The 14,212-nt window shown below is 40.4% G+C and overlaps 1 protein-coding gene across 1 annotated transcript in view; it reads left to right on the forward strand.

The window, feature by feature from the left end:
* GLI3 (GLI family zinc finger 3) overlaps nt 1-14,212 on the forward strand; it is a 207,568-nt gene that overhangs the window by 123,770 nt on the left and 69,586 nt on the right. Inside the window, exon 5 of the mRNA XM_066190814.1 lies at nt 11,915-12,120. Coding sequence (XP_066046911.1) covers nt 11,915-12,120 — 206 coding nt within the window. The remainder of the gene's footprint in view (nt 1-11,914; nt 12,121-14,212) is intronic.

Consider the following 14,212-nt stretch of genomic DNA (forward strand, 5'->3'; position numbering starts at 1 on the left):
CTTCCCCAAATCCCAGTTTTGTAATATTGTGAACGTGACTTACAGTAGGCACTGGAAATAAAAAGGTTTGTTTTGTTTTGGTTTTGAATTTGGGAAAAGAATGTTTCACAGAACAGATGTCGAGGAAAGTGTTCACTTGAGGTAATGTGAGTAGCTTTTCCGGAGAAGGAGCACCTGCCTTAATGGGAGGAAGGACTCAAGGGAAGAAGAGAAGCTAAAATTTGCTGGAGCAACAGTGTGCTTAGCATTCTTGAATTTGAGGTAGGGAGGGTTTAGAAAAATCGTAAGTGAATGAATGAGATGAGGAGAAAGGTTCCAAAGTACTAAAAGTGATAAAAGCTTCATTCTCTAAAAATAAAAAAGCCATTAAATTATGAGAGTAATAACACATAAATTAAAAATACTGGTTTTCAAGAGAATAAAGTATTTGTGAAATTCATGTATCAGTTGATTTCATAATTTTTTTTTACTGTCATGGGTCACACTCATCACAAGAAAAACTTCCCATGAATTGCACATGAGGTTTTTTTTGAGATTTAGGACAAGCCTCAGCTTTTCCTTCTGGTCAGATAATCCCCCTGGTGGACGCCGTAATCTGGTCCTCGCGCTGTGGGAGTGGATCCTAATTAGCAATGCTGTTTTTCCATGGAGAGTGTTGCTGCACACAGGCAGGAGCACTCTTTGCACGCAGACTGCATCCTCTTCTTATCTGTGAATGGTAGAGAGAGAAATGAGGAGTAATTGTAGAAACCATTTCTCTCTTAGCTTTGTACCATTTGATTGTTTATCTTCTTCTCCCAAACATGTATACATGGATGTATGTGTACTTTCTCTGTTCTGCATAATGATATCAAGGTTATTTTTAAAGACATGCCGGCATTTTCTGAGTGTTTTTTAACCAGTTAACAATTTACCAGTATATTACTTTTATAGAGGTTTTCTTTGATGGTTTTTTTGTCAAATGTGCCCACTGAAGTTTCAGTGAACTCAAGCATTAGAAAAGCCACTATTTGAGCGTCTTTGTTTTCTTTGTTGAGCTGTTTATTTTGCTTTCTTCCCACACAGTTCCCTGGCCTCGCTCTGACAACTGCTTTTCTGCATGAATTACATTCCTTGGGGCCTCAAGTCTCCTAATTCTTCCAGTCGATTTGATTCCTGCCTGTGTGATTAGTCCTCTGCTCCAATACACAGTTGGTCTTTGCCAAGCAGGCTGCTTCCTAAGTGCCTTTAACATGAAGACCTAACTACATTTTTTAACCTCATTAGTGTGTAGGGCACTGCTTCATTCTGGCTTAATAACATGGCCACTATTGAATCATCACTTGCTCTAAAACAGGTTACAAAAAGGTTACCTAAGTTGTCTGTTTTTCTTTTTGTATGACTGTGCTTTTGCTGGGGAAGTTTCTTTCAGCTCATGTCCATTTCTTAGCATGTAAGTTGCTTATTTGAAAGGCGACCCATAGATTCTACTGGGGTAGATTTATGATGTTAAGAAATTTTATATTTGTATGTTCTAAAAGAATCACAGCACCTATTTGGAAATAGCAAAACTAAGTAATAAAACCAGTTAGAAAATGTGGCTTTGGAAGAAAATGGGAAGAAGGCTTGGGGGGAAAAATCTCCTATTTGTTTCAGCTTTAGAATTATAAAGGCTTCATCCTCACCAGTTTGAACACTTTTTTTTTTTTTTTTTTTTTTTAATGCTGGATTTACAGCAATGCAGCCACAGTCTGTATGGCTTCACTTTGTCTCATGGGTTCAATTTTTAGATGAATGTATTGCCTCTTAAATTCAGATTTCAGTTGCAGTTGTGTATAAACTTGAATGGAAAAGACATTCCAGGGCTTCCAGATGTTGTAAAGGCAACAGAAAAGTTTTCTGAGAAGACAGTATCCCTGGGGAGCTTAGGGAAGAAAGGAGGCAGTGGGTCACATGCCACTTGTGATGGTGAATTTGTGCAGTTGCATAGCACAGCCACTCAGAAGGTGAGACTTCATGATTAATGGTGTTTATTCTTGACAGAAGCCTCCTTTATTTATCTGCAATACAGTTTAGTGATTTTATCAGTCACCTGAATGAAAAATATTCAGTCATACCAATATTGCAGTGTAAATTGAGTAGAGTCACTTTTTATTATATCTTTCAGCCTTATCATCTGCACAGTAATTTTCTAGCAGGGTTTGATATAGAAAGGCTGGATTTAGCTGTACTTGACACAAAGCCTCTTCAATTTCCTCTAAAAGTTCAGGCTACTCTTAGAAATGTGTGTGTGTGTATATATATATATATATATATAAATAAATATATAACCCTCTTATCCAAGCAATTTCAGTATTTGAAAGAATAAAGATAAAATGCGCAAACCTGGATGTGAGAAATGTTGTTCATATGAAAACATCTAATAGCTCTGAAGCCACTGGTGAAATGCTCTTTAGTGTTTAAGCTCGTAGCTTAGTGCAGTTCTTTTTGCATGGCTACGTAGTCTGACTTTCTTCTAATCAATCATCATCCAACTCCAATCAGCATACAGGCAGAGCCTATCGTTCATCCTGGGTGTAATTTCAGAGTTGAGGACTATAATGGCCACATACAGCACATTAGTCACTGCGATAACAGCTAGTGGCACTCCTGAGGAAGGGGGAGGATGGGGAAGAAGAGGAATAAAATTCTTCTCATTCTCACAGTGCGTTAGTGAAATAGGAGCAAATGTTAAACAAAAGTTTATTTAATTAGCTGACTTAACAGCCTTAAGTGTGAGAAAGCTTCTGACACTCCTCTGACCTACTTTTTCTGAGTGAGGAGTGGCAAGATAGGCAAGAAAGGGACACATTAATGCAGTCCAGATTTATATGTGTCCACGTACTCATATGATGGTGCCTCTGGTTGAACACTGGAAGGGATGGCAGGCTCTGCCTGTAGTCTAGAGGAGGCTAAAATTTGAATAGCAAATAGGACCACCTCTAGGGCATTGGAGGAGAATTGCAGAGCAGAGAAGTTTGCTGTAGGAATGCAGCTGGTAATTTCACTGCCCAGTCTGTTACTACTAACAACAGATAATGAGGTGGCTGTAGAGCTTTTGGATTTTCCTGCTGCACTTCGTGCTACAGCATACTTTGAAGGGGAAATGGTGTGTGAAGGTCCATGGCAGTCTTAGTCAAATAACACATTCTTGTCCTGTGCATCTGTTTTATGTATTCATGATGATGATTTCTGCAACGAATGCAGCATTGCGACATTATCCTCCATATATTAATGTACAAGTCAGTACATTACATTTACAAGTCAGTAAACTTGGAACCAGCTGGATAGGGGACAAAAAATTTACCAGCGCTGAGGTTGGGCTGTCATATTAAGGTATAAGGTCTTACTTTACTTATGTTCAGTGCAACCCAAGCAAAATAAGGCGGTGCCTGGGTAAGGCTCTAGCAGAAGCAAACAATGGAAATCACATTAGTGTTACTTCTATTTACTGTTTACATTACTGCAGTGTCCAACAGCTCTGTGCAGGATTGGAGCTCTGCTGAGTGTTGTGCGAATGCAAGGAGCGCTGCCAGGGAGAGCACAAAGTCAGACCTCTTTGGCAAATGAACTTCTGGTGAGTCAGCTCTGATGGCCTAAGGGTTTACCAGCCCCAGCTCTTTCCTTACCTTGGGGATTATCCCTTCTCCCTCAGCAGGGCTGTGTGCCTTTGCCCCGTTTACAATCTCACAGTTTTGCTCTGTCTTCCTGAAACCTGGCAATGAAGTGGCCAGAGGCAGAGGTGTTCTGCCTGGGAGGGGCACCAGCTGGGTACTTGGAGGCTTGCACAGCTGCCACAAAATTTGCCAGATAACCTCTGGCAGAAGTCTAGAATGGGCAAGTGGCATTTGCAGGGAGTAGTTATTGTTGGTTACTTTTCTGTATGTTTGTGTCCTTCATACAAGCAAAGAAATTGCCAAGTAAATCCATATAATCCTCCCCCAGTCACTGATTTCTTTGCAGCATCCTGAGAAGGATTTGGAGAAAGGAGAGGAAAGCTGGGATGCTTTGAATTACAAAGGCCAAGGGGGCAGTGTTTCAGAGCAGTGCCAGGAGGGAGCAACAGTGGTGGGTGGATGGAAAGGAGAGGAAAAAGAGGCAGGTTGTTGAGGGGAGATTACTCGCGTGTGAGGAAGAGAACAAGAAGACTCTTGACTTGAGTCAAGATTTGACTTGAGAAATACTGGGAGACAGTAGATATTTTATTTACATTTTTTGTAACTAAGGAAATTAAACAGTCAAAACTGTATTACTGTATTTACGGAATGCATATCAAGACTCCCAAGTCAAGACTGTATCACCAGAAGCAGCAGTTAGTTGCTGTAGTCAATACAGGTGTTACTTTGGGCTGGAGGTCATCAGTGTTACAGCTGACCTTATGTAAACAGCATTCAGTTAAATAACATAATGAATATTCATTGCTTTTGATGGCATAAACTATTCTTGAGGAAATCCACAAGCTGATGGTTGAGTTATTTATGAAGTCTTGTAATTAGCAGACAGTGTATGTAAAAACCCTGGGTCTATGTTCAGGCAGCCCATCAGCTGAAAAATAGGAATACAGTCACTGACTAAGGATTTAGTGCTTGATTAATGTAGTCAATTTTTAACTGTAGCTTCATAATGTTAACACTTCCCAAAGAAGGAAAGGGGAACCAGAGTAATATTCTTTTGCTGCCAGTCATTGCCTAATTATCATGCACATTTCCTGAACCATGAACATCTCTTGTATAGTCATTTATGTCCTTTTTTTTTTTTTTTCCCTGCAATGATGCCTTTTAACTTTATGAGGGAGAAACTTTCTATTCTAGCCCTAAGTGAGGTTATTTGTATATTTTAAGAATTTACATACCAGAACTGCACACATTTTGTAAGGCATTGTCCTTGCCTCAGTGAGAAAATATTCATAACGTAGGATCTCTTGATATGACCTTCCTACTGTAGATAGTGAACATTTTCCAAGTGCTTTACCACGGTTTTAAAGATGGGAAAAGAGTGGATCAGGAAGACAACAAATGCATACAAGGTAGACAACATAAAAATGATGGAAACCAAACCAGAGCCTGTCTACCTTAGCTATATCTACCTGATCTAGCTTCTGTACATAGGCATGGGACCCACTCATGATTTATTTGAACATGTATCTACTGAATGAAAGATTGCTACCAAATCAGATCCTGTGACTTATCTCTCTCTGCTGACTACAGTTCCAGTGTGAATTTTGGAGGATAAGTGAGCAAATATTCACTAGGTGTTGAATCATGGAAAATGATACAGGAAATCAAGAAAGTTTTTTTTGTATTGGGACTCAAAAAACATGCTCATGTTCTCCTTTTTCTTTATTTCCACCATTAGGAAAATATACTTAACAATGCTTACTCTTCTGCAGTACTTGAGCTGTTTTATATTTGAATATTTCCATGTATTCAAATAATTCTTTAAATGTTCATAATTACTTGCTTTGTTTCCAAAGTCCAAGAATGTGATATAGCAGCTTTGAGGCAGTGAGTGATTCCAGGGAAGCAGAGTGCCTATTTGAAGCTGGAATTTCTGAAAAAAAAAATTCTGTATTAAAAATTATATTATTGATTTCCCATAATATGTATTTATAGGTTTGATTGTTTACCAATTCAGTGAGAAGTGAAAAGAGAAAAGGAATTGCATTTTAAGAACAGTCAGTGCTGGCCTCAGTCTCCTTATATTGAAATCTCAGAGCTTAACTTTATTAATGTAAAAACCTTTTATTAGCCAGTTGTTGTCTGCTGGTGCTGAAAGGTTAGTCTGTACAAGCAACTATGGTATTAAATAAACACTAGAAATTTTACGTGGGTGATATTACCAAAGGAATTGAGCCAAATGCTTTAGAATAGGAGTCACCACATGCCAAGAAAGTTCTTGTTTGTTCATCTTCCAGGTTCTACTAGAAATAAGTGTCAATGTTTCGTGGGCAGGCATCAGACGGTTATTGCAGAAAAAAAAGAAAAAGATAAAAGAAAAGTGTCAGAGGCAGTTAAATGAGTTTAATATTTTTCAGTTCTTCTGGCAGGACTGAATGGAACAGGTATCAGAGAAACAGTGTGGATATCATTGGTATGAGAGTTATGCCATCAATGCTCGCTTCAGCATTGAATAATGTACTGTTAAATGATTAAATATCAAGGTTTGAACTTTGACACGTTCATAATATAACAAGATGGATGAAAAGGCAATAATAAATTAGGTTATGTTACAATATTTCATCCCACTTCATTGACAAGCTTTGTTCTGTGAGATAGATTATTGTTCCATCTGTAACCTCAGCTCAGTGTCATATTTACAATGTTATGGTTAAGGATCACTTGCTGTTTTCAATATAAATGTATTTTTCAACAGATTCATAAAAGAGCCATTTAAAATTTTATCAGGACAAAACTTGGCATTAAGATTTCCAGTCCTGGAGTTATAGTTTCCTTTAAAATCAGAGCTTAAATCACCAGGATTTTTTTTTTTTTTTAATAGGTTGTGCTTAGAAGAGGGTTTTGTCCAAGCACAGCTATAAGTTTCTTGGAAACCATTTCTGACTGATCTCTGATACCAAACCAACCTCAGAAGTTGTAGTCTAGATTTTCCTGTGGCGCAGACCTTTGTGACTGTTCTGAGTGGCTTTACATTTGCTTCCAGAAAACATTGCTATTGAAGAATGTCTGTGACAAGTGGGGGAGTTGTACTATGCCTTTGGACCTCCTGTAGTTTTCACAGTTGCAAGAGATAGAAGAACAGGGACAATTTGCCCTGCATTGGTATTCTGGCATGTATTAAAACAACTAAAGCACTCCAAAGCAAGTAAGTACCCTGAGGCCACTATTTGGTTATAATTGTCTTGAGTGGCCTCACTGGAGACCTCTACCAACATCTCACGCATCCAGGAACTCCTTTTTAGCTGAGCTGCCTGACTCGTGTTGCAAGTAGTGCCAATTTCTGGTCCTGCTCCTGGCTGAGCTCAGGATCTGCACTGTAGGGAGCTGTTCTGGATAGAGCTCTCCAAACCATGGTGGAACTTGTCTCCTGACCTGTCTTTGTCCCTGTCTCCTTCTACTCTTCAATGGCACAACCCAGATCTGGTTTGTCAGTTTGCCTTGTCTCAGACTGCTGATTGACTGTTAGTAACACCTGACTCTGGTCACTCAGATCTAGTGGCATGGAGTGCATTGCCTGTGCCTGGCTCCTGGCTTGCCTTTTCTTAGGGAGCAGCTGGCCTTTGCTGCTCCCCAGCACCCTGAACTGAGTCTCTTTTCTTTCCATCCCCTCCTGAATTCCTTACTCGGTTACATGCATGAATCCACATAAGATAGTTTCATGGACTTCGGGCTGATCCTCTAATCCCATCAGTAGAGCACTGAGAGGGTGGTTGAAAGAACCCACAGTCAACAAGCTCTGTGCTGGCTTACCTACCCAGGGGCTTTCACCTCTAGTCAGAGCCAGGCAGCAATATTTCAGCTCAAGTTAGCTGTTCTGTTAACACCAAAGAAAGGGATAGGATTTGAATTTGGGCAGTCTTCCTCTTTGTAAAACTGGCTAATGCTTAAGTACAAAAAACAGCCGAAGGTACGTGGTAGGAGTCCCCGTATTTCAGTTTTTTCTGCCAATGGAAAGAGTGTGTGGTCTTTTCAAGATAATACTAGGTAATGATCTGTGCATGCAAATCATTTTGAAATATGCATTACTTGATCATGCCTGCCTCGTCAACTCTCAGATTCCTCTCATTTTCCTTCACCAGTTACAAAAGAGCTGTATGGGCTGGAAAGGGAATTGCATTTGGTTTTCTGGTGGTTAAAATCCAAACCAGCTGCAAGTCAGTCTTGTGCAGAGTTCGTCTATTGCAGCTGTAAGCAACAAAACAAAATGACATGTTGGTTTTCATGAGTAATAACTGAAATCTTACAGATATCTCACCTGTGGTTCTGCAGTGGTCAGAAAAAACCCTGTTTTTAAAAAGAGCAGCTTCACACGTACTGTGATTTTCCCTACAACTCATGCTGTTCCCAGCTACTGAACCGGTGTAACTAAGTAAGTTTTTTAAGACTGTGCAGACACCTCTGCAACAATTCTATCAAAATAGTGTCATGACTAATAGGAGAAAATACCCCTGTTCACCCTTACATTGATCTCCCTGCCTCGGCATGCATGTGCCATTCATGAGCTGAGTAGTTAAGATTCCCCAGAGCATCACAGTTGGGACAGGAAGAAGCTGGCAGGCTGGATACGGGTGGGGAGTGGCAAGTTCTGTGTTAGATAATGGAAGCTGTGTGGCACTCATGATACTTCAACATCTTAGAAGTGAACAGGGAAGCCTTCTAGACAGAAAGGAGGAGATGCCTTCACAGCTAGCCCTGTTCTCGGTTCCTTCTCATTTACATTGGGGTTGTAGGTACAATCAAGGTTACTAAGAAAATAATAAAATCATCCTAATGTGCCAGGATAAAAATTAGTGGTGAAACTCAGCCACAAGATCTCTTTTACCCACAAACCTAGAGACCTTCAACTGTGTCTTGAAAGTGTGATCAGCTTTGTATGAAATTTGAATTGAGTTTGCAGGGTGTCTAGAACTAGACACAGAGGTCCTGATTCAGAAAAGAGCGTACATCTGCTTTGCTCCCTCCCTTAAGTGGTCTGAATATGTTGTATAACAGAAGACCCCCTGCACAGGAGAAGATGCAGGGCAAGTTCTGCCTTCCCATGGTTTACAGGTAAGGCATAAATTGTCAAATGGAATCACTGAAAATGTCCTTGCCTCTTCTCATGCTGAAGCCTCATTGCATCCCATGAAGCAGCCTCAGACCCAAGGCTCAGCACCATTCAACAGGATGCATGGCTAGGTTGCAGGATGCTGGGCTGAAGGGTCCCAAGTTTGATGGAGGGTCCCCAGCTTGTTTCCCTGCTCATGACAGCAGAGTTGGACTAGATGACCTTTAAAAGTATGTTTCAATCCAAACCATTATATTAATCTATACATGTGAAATAAAAAATTATGAGGAGGGACTGCCACCCACATCTGGATATTTGATTTGTTCGTCACTGAATGAGTATCTGCAGAGCCACTCCTGGTCTGGACTGTTTGCTGTTTACAGGATAAAAGTTATTCTTAATTGGTACGCAATGAGGTTGCAAAACAACAGTAAGGGTGTTTGGCAGCACCCTTTCTAAAAGCTGCATTTTAGTTTGAAGGAGGGAGTTAATACTTGTGAAAGATATTCACAGTGAAGTTTAATCACAGAGGGAAAGGAAGGATATGTGATGTTTATTGGAAAAAATCAGGATGATTCAAATTGTGGGACTGAGAGCAGGTGAAGAAGGCGTGAGGGAAAATGGATCTGTAGGGAATGGAGGGTCTGGGAACACAGAGGAGTGAGAGAAATCCAGACTGAAACTCAGCACAGAAGTTAGCAGCATGTTAAAATCAGGTGCTTGAGAGAAATTAGGAGACATCAGACTCCAGAGCTGGGAATTCTTTGTGGAATCTGATGACTCCTTATTTCTGCCTCAGATAATACTGTTTATGTGCCTGCTGTTGATTGATGTTACCCAGGTCAGTGTCCTTTCCCTAGCATCCTAGGAAAATTGAGGAGCTTGGAAGAGGAGACAGAGAAAGAGTCAGGGTTGAGAAGGAGAAGAGCGACTGAGTCCTGGTGTCCTTGAATGGCTCTTGTTGGATCTGGAGGGAGAAGCTGACAGCCTGGCTCTTAATCTTGCTCTTGCAGCAGCATTTGGCTGTTGGCCAACTGGAGAGTGAATCACTGAGGCCGATACAGACTTTCAGCCTTCTTACATAAGCATTTAAAGAGTTTTCTGTTCAATATGCACCAGATAAGGCCAGGGCCCCAGCCTGCCTGCATGCTCTTCGTGTTTGTAACTATGAGTTGGGATCACATTTAAAAATAATCACTTGTAAAATGACATCCAAACTTAGTTTCTTTGTTATTCTTGTATTAAATTTGCTGTACTATTGCATTTTCCTCACTGCCAGGAGAGGAGATTCACTCTGTAATGTGATACCCACCTGTAGTACTTTTGCCTCCCACATCACCATGACTTTTAAAGCTCTTGCCTACCAAACTTGGCCTCATAGGGAATTAGGAGGCAACAAATATTACGTGTCTGGTGGAGTTTAATAGTACCAAGATAAAAGATGCACTTCCACTGTAAAACAAAGGTACTTTAGAACCTGCAGATAAAAAGTTCTCTGAGGAAAGGAGGTGTCTGGTTTGCACAGTGGTGGAAAGTGGCTTCTGGCTTCAGGTCCTCAGTGCATTTCAAGTATGGTGAAGGTGTGCTAGTGAGTGGCTTAGGTTTCTGTGGGTCACTTGCTTCGGTGCCAGAGGAGTGACTGCACTGTTGGTACCTGCTGCTAGCACAAAATGCAGCCCTCCTAAGAAACTTTGGAGCAAGGAGGTATTTTCATACAGGAAGGCTAAACAGGCTTACCTTGCAGAAAACTCTTGGAGGGTAAGAAACACAAAAAAGGTCAAATAGGGAAGGGAAAAGAGGGAGAAAAACACATCAGGAGAAATCTTTATTCCTCACATTTTACAAGCCCTCATGGATTTGGTGGCAGAGAAGCTGACATCACGTTAGGAATTAATGACTTTGATCACTGTCCCACTCATGTGCTAGCATTTCTGAGCTGGTGGCAGGGCAGAATTGGCTCCTATGTAAGATTATGTTCAGTTGGCCTTTTAGGTGATGACAGCTACCTCCACTGATCATGATATGTGTATGTTAAAGGGGAAAAAAATACATTTCTTGTTTGATTACTCTTTGTAAGCCAGCAGCATCAAAGGAACAGGCCGCCCTCACTGCTCTCACAGCTGCTGCCTGTGTCTGTGCTGTGTATATGCTAAATTAATTGGAAAAACAGAGACAGGCATTTAGTTTGGGTCAGCCAGTTGGACTACAGTAAATGTATGACAGGCTTAATCACTGTCTTTCGCCAAAGAGCAGGTTGGCAAGGGCAGGCACTCCAGCCCCTTCTGATGAAATTTGAACTTTTTCCAGTGCCTTTGGAGATGGGATGCTTGAGAGAAAAGTCTCCAAGCAGAGCCCAGATGCTGTTGTATCGACAAGGTGGGATAATGGGGAGAGTTATGGTGGGTTATTTATCTTTTGTAAGCTGTGAACTCAGCTTTCAGCCGTGGTTCCTCACACATAGCACGAGACGGCACTGAGCTTTCCCTTCATAAAAATGATGTAGTTAATTAATGGGGCCTTGTTAATAAGCATTGGTCACTGGCACCATACTAAAAACACACATAAGCAGCAGTCTTTCTTCCTCTGCCACCAGATCTTGTGTATTTTTCATGGGAAGGGGCAGCAACAAAAAAAAATGCTCCAAAGGACCCATCTGTCTTAATGGCTTACAAAGTTTGGGAGTCCTGAAGTGATTTCTGTATAAACAAGCTATCATGCATTTTCAGAAAGAGTAAGCTGGCAAATGAAGGGCATGTGTGCAGTGTGGCTCTCAAAGCTCCATTTTCAATACCCACATGGTTTGGAAGATGTAAATGATTCTGAATCTCAGAAGATATTTCATATTGCAGTAAGAATTACTATGTAATACAATGTGCATATTTTGCACTAATTGAAGTGATTTTCTCCTTAACTCCTTGGGGAAAGGGTATTGAGGGGTTTAAAGATTAAACCAAATGTAAAACCATTTTAAAATTGGTCGGAGAAATATTGCTAATAATGGGGACAGAGAAGAATTAATTTCCCATCTTTTTTCTTTCCAGGCAGTTGACTTCAGTACATGTGCAATCTAGTTGTTATTCTTCAGGAAACAAGTGTGTTACCTTTATAGTATTTTTCTTTATTGTATAGATAACCTGGCTGGTGTTGTTTTTCTTCCTTTTGTTTCTTCCAGGCCTTCTGCCTTATCTAGTAGCCCAACATACTCAGAGCTTCCATTCCTTAGAATTTCCCCGCACCGAAATCCTGCTACAACATCAGAGTCTCCCTTCAGCACCCCTCACCCATACATTAACCCCTACATGGACTACATCAGGTCCCTGCACAGCAGCCCGTCCCTCTCCATGATCTCGGCAGCCCGCGGACTCAGCCCAACAGACGGTGGGTTAAGACAGGCTTCCTGTTTTCTGTCATTGTAGCAACTTAAGTTATATTAATCTTGTCAACATTTTTCCCCCTTGTTCAAAGCAGCTTCACCAGGTTTGTCAGACATATTCATTATGTCATAAATGTTTCAATACTTCATCAGCCGATCATGGCTCATTTATACATCTCACAAATGTTGAAACTTCAGGGAGAAGAAAAAAAAACCTGCCTCATTCAAAATTTATGCTGGAAAGGTGGTGTATGTCTTGTGATATCTTTTGTTTGTGGGGCTGACATGGGGTGTAATTCTGATCTCCAAAAAAATTCCATTGTATCTGCACTGAATTTAGTCAGATTCTTCATGAGTGCACATCAGTGTAAAACCATGGAGTTCTTCAGGCACAATAGGCTTGTTAATTAAAGCAGTGTTTTTCAATCATATAAAGCATGCACTGACTAGTTACATTTTGTCAATAGATCTGTTAAACTTAGGTAGAATTATTTCAGTTTATCCTAGTCAACAATATGGCCAGATGAAGTTACGCTTACACAGAAGTGGCTGATGATCAAGATTGTCCCTTTTAATCTAAATGGTGGGCAGTATACTGGAAATTCAGTGCTTTAGGTCTTGATGTGGCTGTGGCTTTTATTTTCCTGGCTATTTGGGCTGAACTGAACTCCTGTGATCACTCTTGTCATTACTCTAGCACTCTTCCTATTCATTTCAGTGAGAATTTTGCTGAAGTGAGCCATCAGCAGAGTTGCTAAAATGACTGTCTTGTTAACAGTAGGTTTTTCAATAGTGGGTAAACATAAGCAGTTTGACATTTCAAAACTGTAGCATTTTCTGAAGGGAACTAAAATATAACATATTCAGAATCAACTATATAGAAAAAGGTCATTAAACTGGTGCTTAAATTATGGGAAAGATCTTCCTAGTGAATTCAGAAACTTACCAGAGTTAAACTGCCTTTAGCTGAATTTGAAAAATGAGTGGTGCACCCTATCCAAACGGATAACTAATTAATCCTCGTTTATAAGAATGTATACCTTTACAGTTAATCCATTAGTTATGGGCACATATTCTTATGAGAATAAATTTTAATGACCTACTGTCAGTCAAGGTATATGGCATGCACATAGGGCTTTCATAGCTGCAGTTTGGATGTTGCATGAATTCTTGCTAATTCTACCCTTTTTGTTTTAGCAAGAAGTTTTTTTTTTTTAAAAATGTACTTTGAAGAAAAAATTTGAATGGTCAGAAAGGCAGATTTTGACTTCAGGAGCTTTGGAGCTTTAGATACAGGACAAAAATTACAGAGCTATAATGTAATGGCATATATTGGGAAAACCCTTGCGGTGTGAATTTGGCTTTTCCTAGGAGCCAATATGCAGAATACCTTGCTATCTTCAGTACTCTTCAGGGTCCATTCCTGCAGAATTTAATTTATGGTATGTTAAGATGTGTTCCAATGGCACACAAAGGAAGGTGTGAAGGAAACCCATCTATCACCACCTATGACATTAAGCTCTATACAGTCTTGGTCTCAGGTGTACTACACTGAATTCATTTGCAAAGATGTAGGTACATAGGATTGTCTGACCCAGCACCCAAATGACACTCCAGAAACATCCAGAGATGTCACAGGGTAGAATTTGGTTTCAGATTCTGGCACCTAAATGTAGATCTGTACAGTGTAGAAATGTGTGATCTTGCTGTGTTTTTCTGCTATTGTAGTCCCATGAGTTGTAGTTCTTCAGTTCCCCAACAAATGGACACTTGGCGTGTTAGCAGTTGAGCCTGGAGTGCCATCATAATTATGATGGTGCTAAGGTTCATCTGTCCACAGTGCAGGTATTTGGTGTCAGTTCAGGTCTGTGAAATACCCTGCCTCAATTCCACCTGCCACCTCAGAAAGACAATTTTCTCCTGCCAGCCTATGTAGCTTGGATACTCCCAGGCTTTCAGGTGGCGTGAAACACTCAGGTGTGGACAGTGCAGCTGAGTACACTCTGTCTTAATGCTCATCCCCTGGGCTTTGATTGCTGACTGTATACAAAGCCTTAATCTGTCATAAGTACATGCTAACTTTACTAGCTTAAGAAT

The sequence above is a fragment of the Chamaea fasciata genome, unplaced genomic scaffold (assembly GCF_029207755.1).
Source record: "Chamaea fasciata isolate MVZ Bird 193981 ecotype frontalis unplaced genomic scaffold, bChaFas1.0.hap1 SCAF_1, whole genome shotgun sequence".
Lineage (NCBI taxonomy): Eukaryota > Metazoa > Chordata > Aves > Passeriformes > Sylviidae > Chamaea > Chamaea fasciata.